This window comes from Cannabis sativa, chromosome 1, assembly GCF_029168945.1.
Source record: "Cannabis sativa cultivar Pink pepper isolate KNU-18-1 chromosome 1, ASM2916894v1, whole genome shotgun sequence".
NCBI lineage: Eukaryota > Viridiplantae > Streptophyta > Magnoliopsida > Rosales > Cannabaceae > Cannabis > Cannabis sativa.
Window position 1 is genome coordinate 55,971,852 of NC_083601.1, and position 5,774 is coordinate 55,977,625.

At 25.7% G+C, this 5,774-nt stretch overlaps 1 protein-coding gene across 1 annotated transcript; it reads right to left on the minus strand.

The window, feature by feature from the left end:
• Nucleotides 1-414: 414 nt before the first annotated feature.
• On the minus strand, nucleotides 415-4,351 carry LOC115710862 (uncharacterized). Its single transcript, XM_061108617.1, has 3 exons — nucleotides 4,229-4,351; nucleotides 3,653-3,731; nucleotides 415-2,119 (listed from the first exon to the last, which is right to left on the minus strand). Exon 3 carries the CDS (start codon nucleotides 1,729-1,731, stop codon nucleotides 799-801), a length of 933 nt encoding a protein of 310 aa, XP_060964600.1. The 5' UTR covers nucleotides 1,732-2,119; nucleotides 3,653-3,731; nucleotides 4,229-4,351; the 3' UTR covers nucleotides 415-798.
• Nucleotides 4,352-5,774: the final 1,423 nt, after the last annotated feature.

A 5,774-nucleotide genomic window follows, 5' to 3' on the forward strand; every position in this document is an offset into this window, starting at 1 on the left:
AATAGAAACTAACTAAATATTATTTAAAATAAACATATATCATACAATTAAAATATATAAAAATAATAATTACATATATATACTATAGTAAAATTATATACATACATTAAAATATTTGTATTATGCTAATAAAATTATATACTACGATTATATATAGCAAAATAAAAAATAAATATCATCTAAGAATGATAATATACTATACAATAAAACAGAAATATATTGTACAACAAAATCCATATACCAACAACCCACAACAGCTCATCAAAAATTAAAAAATCGACATAAGTTTCAAATAAAAAATATTTTAACAAAACTAATATAGATATACTATAATCATTAAGTAATTTGCTTCTAATTATAAAAAAAATATGAAAAAAAAAATTATTGATTTTTTTTTTTATATATATGGAATAAGACAATATACATAATAAATAATTTAAAAGAGTCATTTGCTACAAGTTTTGAAATGAGAACATTTATTAACATAGTCTTATGAATTGGGACTGTTTACTATAATTTCTCGAAAAAGTAGAAAAATAGGCTTTTTTTCAAAAAAAGAACAAAAAAAAAAAAAGAAAGTAGGTCTTAAAAAAGAGGGAGCCTTGTGCAATGGCCCAAGCTGTCCAATACTTGGGTGGACCCCTGCATAGTAGTCGTGCCAATAATATCAATATTAATTAAATAATAAAAAAAAATATAAATCATAAATTCAAGGTAGGTTGAATCCATATGGGTGGTTGGGCCTCCATTTTTGAAATTATTGTTGAATCTTCATCATCTAATAATAATGTAAATTTTTTATAAATTGTTATCTCCGAGATTGTAGATGCCACAATCACAAGGAACTCCCTGAGGACCGTATGAGATTAAATCAGTGTCATGACTGAAATAGATGCAATTTGATTTACATCCAAGAAAGTTTGATGCACGCACATATATTGAAGAGTTATCTCCTAGAAAGAGAGCAGCATCTCCTAGACTTTTAACTATAACCCTTTTTACTCCTCCATCAACAAAATCCAATTTAAAAATATTTACTTTTGTAGTACGTCGTATTGTCAAACTATCTTTCCATTCACAACGTCTTAACACTTGTAAAATATCTCCCTCAAATGACTTCACAATATAAGACTTGATACCAAACCAATTGTCAGAATTATTCCAAGTTACTTTTGTACCACAGTATGGCTCACGACTATCATAAGATGAAAGAGTGTCATGATTATGATTAAGAAAATAAAACTTATTGCTATTGAACAATATATCACTAAATATTTCTTCATCTGGATCAATTTTTCTCCAAATATTATCTCTCCCGGGACTTATAATGGCTATTTTCCAACAATGTAAATAAATGACCACAACCATATAATCATTTGGATTTATTAATGGATCTGCAGTGATTGTCGCTTTGTAAATATGTTGATCACAATATTCTCTCATATCTTCCAATCCTTCAAGATCCCCATCTTCAACTTCTGGAGGAAACAAACACGGAAGATTGATGATTGCACTATCATGATCTGTAGAGTAAGGCTTGTATAGTGTAACCGTGAAATCACGATTCACAGTTACTAGCCATCCTTGTGATGATCCTCCAAAACGCTTATCATAAGGTATATGTAATTTAGATATTTCTTTGAACTTATTAGTCATTGGATCATACATATCCCAAGTATGTTGTTTTCTATTAGGAACCATAAGCATGGGAACTTGGTGTGAAGTCTTCATCAAGCATTTAGTTTTATTGTGTTTTACTATAGAATTCCATGAAACACACACACCATAAAATCGTAGAATATCTTTGAAAGACTCCAATTTTTCCAAAATTAAATCAAGAAGATGGCATGGTAATCTAGCCCAATCTAAAAAATAGAATAAAATATATATTATACATCAAAATTAGCTATACTTTTTTTTTTCTTGTATGAAAAATATTTTAAAATTTAGTATTTATAATTATAGAGAAAATAATAGAAAGTAGAATATTAAAGGCATTATTATTTTGAGCATATATATGTATATAAATAGAATAACGAGGATATACCTGGGTTTACTGTGATTGTCTTCTGTTTCTTTTTAGTAAGAGACATTGTCATCTTCTTAAAAATTGAGTTTTCTATCAAAAAATTAACATTCAAATATTTAAAATTTAAGAAAGAGAAAGTAAAAAGAAAATATAAATTCTTCATTAAATTAAAATGGTAAATAGATAATTTGAAAACATTCAAATTTGAAACTCCATATTTTATACTCATAATTTTAATCAAAGGCAAACTCACAAATTAAATTTCAATGTTAGCTATATTCTAATATATATAATATATATTAATTTAATGATACTAAATTAATTCATTGTAATTAACCGGACCACAAAAACCTTAAAGATCTTATTAAAAAAAAACAAAACCTTAAAGATGAACACACACATGTACCTCAATTTCTTGAAAATAATTAATAATTAAGCAACCGTATGTATCAAATCCTTGTCAGGTAAAACTGCTAGATGGCCCTTAATTGATCAGGGTGTATAATTTCAGTCTAATATATATTTATATGTATCTAGATTTAAGAATAAAACTTTGAAAATTTGTAGGATATATATATATTTATATAAATAAAGTGGGAGAGAATTAATGAGAGATGACGATAAGTACATGGATTTTGGCTATATATATTTCCTAATTAAAATCCTATTCCTATTATTAAAACTATTATTACGTTTTTTAATAGATTAAAATTATTATTAATTATCATATTTTAAATTTAAAAAAAAATAATATAAGAAACTATTTAAAAATTTAAAACAACTCCCGCATAATAATTATAGAAAAATCTCCAAAAACATTTTATTTTTTTGTTAATATTACAAATATAAGAATAATCATAAACACGACAAACGATGCAAAAATTGTGGTAAGATATTGATAAATAACCAATATCTTACCCATAGATGTGAAATCTGATGTTGGCTACATAGGATGCAATTATAATCATAGGTAGAGGTATTCGTATAAGATTTTTCTTTTCAGTGTTCTTCTTTTCTTTCCTTTGTTTTTTTCCTTTTTTTTTTTTATGTTGGATGATCTTGATGATATTGGACTATTGAGTTTATTAAACGATTATAAAGCAATCATTTTTGACCAGGATTGTAATCTATAGTACATGAAATTTATATTATATGCTCCAACAAATTAACAAACACAAGAGCTAAAAATAAGACAGACTCAAAACCACCATGAACTCAATCACAAATTTACATCCAGCAGAGTAAGAGAATAAGTATAGGCATTATCTTCCTTATTATAATCAAAGAGGCCAAAGTTTACTACCAAGTCAGGTCACGGACCAAACAATTAAGCACTTGGTACAACACACTATTGTTAAGTGAGATCAAATACTTATGCTTATCTCATAATTGTCAACTCCTACCCCTGCCACCCTGAATCCTAACCAATTGAGCTACGGAATAAAGAACTTGGAACAAACTTGATTTTCTAGTCTAATAAGTAACTATATATATGTATGTATATGTATATGTATATCTAAGTATACACATACATAAAAAGGATGCACGTTTAGGTTCTGGAAAATCCACACCCTCTTAAAGGATGGAACAAAAAGTTTTTGACATTTAAAAAAAAATTATTACCTCATAACCTTTTCTCCTTCCTTCACTTCACTTCTGAAAAACTTGCCTCATGAGCATAAATGTCTCAAGTCAAGAAACACTTGCACAAAAATAAAAGACGCATAGTCATAGAAAGTCAGAATAGATTAAAATCCTATTCCTATTATTAAAACTATTATTACGTTTTTTAATAGATTAAAATTATTATTAATTATCATATTTTAAATTTTTTTTAAAAAAAAGATTTCTAGTACAGGTATGTTATTTTTCAATAGAAAAATTAGGGATATATCATGTTTACATTTTAAAACCCAAATCAAATTAATATACATTCCTAATTCACAAGCAAGAAAATCAGGGAAAAGAAACTTTGAGCGACTAAGAATATCAAAATGAAAGAAAAACTACTGTAAAACGTCCAACTTGTTTAAATCCAGAATGAAAGTCTCAAATGTATACAACTTATTATTCTACAGTTTTATTAAAAGAAAGAACAAAAAAAAAAAAAACACTAAAATAGATTGGGGAGAGAGGAAAACATAAAACAAAATAGAAATGGTAAAAGAGACTACTCATTTCAAAATAAAAGGTACGTACCGAGATCCCTTTGGTCACCTGAAGAAGACAGAGAGAGATAAGGAGATGAGAGGCGGGCATGAAAGAAACGAGGAAATAGATGGTATCGAGATCCTGAGCCCACCCCATCGCCTCCACCATCGATACATAGATATATATATATGGATGCACTTTTTAAATGAATGCTTAGTATTAAAAAAAATATAAAATACTTATTTGAATTTTATTTTTTTTAATCTAAAATAGATATTTAATAAAATAATTTATGATTTTTTAAAAATTGTTCTTATTTGAATTTTGTTCTTTATGAAATATAAAATAATTTTCTTATTTAAATTTTATTTTTTGAATCATCAATAAACAAATTTAAATTAAAAATATATATTTAATAAAATAGTATACGTATTTTTTTTAGATTGTTCTTAAAAAATATTTAATTATTAAGATATTTTTGAAAAAAAAAATATAGTAGTTTAATATGATTTTTTGATAATTAATTAATATTGTAATTAATAGTAATCAAAATAAATTATAATATTGTAATGATTTTGTTAGTGAATATGGTTATGCGGTTTTGTTAGTAATATTTTTTTTTGTTTATTATTAATTAATATAAATTATAAAAATAGAAGAAAGAAAGAGAAAAAAGAATTAATGTGGTTTACCTAGAAATATTTTTTATTTGAAGAATATGTTTATTAGTTTAAATTTATTTATTAAAAAATTAAATATTAACAAATATCTTTTTCAAATTTGAATTATCGTTGTTGAATTATAAATGATCTCTTAATTTTAGAAATTTAAAGTTTTAACTCTAAGCAATAAAATAACAATAAAAATTGAGCCTTATGTAAATTTCGTATAATGATAAGAATAATAAAAATAATATATATAAAAATCTAGACTTTACATATACATATTTTCAACCTTCCCAAATGTATTGCTTCAATAGGATGAATGTATAATTTACAAATACATATATTTCAACCTTCCCAAAATGTATTGCTTCAATAGGATTTTTAAAATTATATTCTCCTCTTTCACTTAATATTAATTTTAAGATTATTAATAGTGTCCGAGCTTTTCACAACAAAGTGATGGTTTAAGAATTTTGACGAACATTTTCATCCAAAATTATAGAATTAAAACAAAAAATTTACAAATAATAAAGTTATGAACACACAAAACCTAATTTGCATATCGTCGTCTCTTCTCCTCCTTTATTTTCACCTCTGTAATATTATTTTCTTTGGTGATTTACAGCAACTCCAAAAGGATTTGTATGAGGAAGACTCGAGTCTTCTACAAACGACATCATCATTACCAATATTATACATGGTGAGAATAATTTTCTGGAAGAAATTTGTGAGTTTGCCTTTGATTAAAATTATGAGTATGATATTATAAGTGGCAAAATATAATAATTAAACGGAACTACAAAGGCTTTCAACTGAAGAGCCCTAATAGATTTGAATCGCCTCTTCCCTCTCTCTTGTTTTATCGGCTGTCCACCATCTCTCCCATTCAAGAATTTATTCACAGAGTTTTTCGGCAAGCCTGAGGCAAT

Excerpts from the sequence above, each read along its gene's own strand:
- LOC115710862 (XM_061108617.1), bottom strand. The coding sequence starts at position 1,731 with ATGAAGACTTCACACCAAGTTCCCATGCTTATGGTTCCTAATAGAAAA.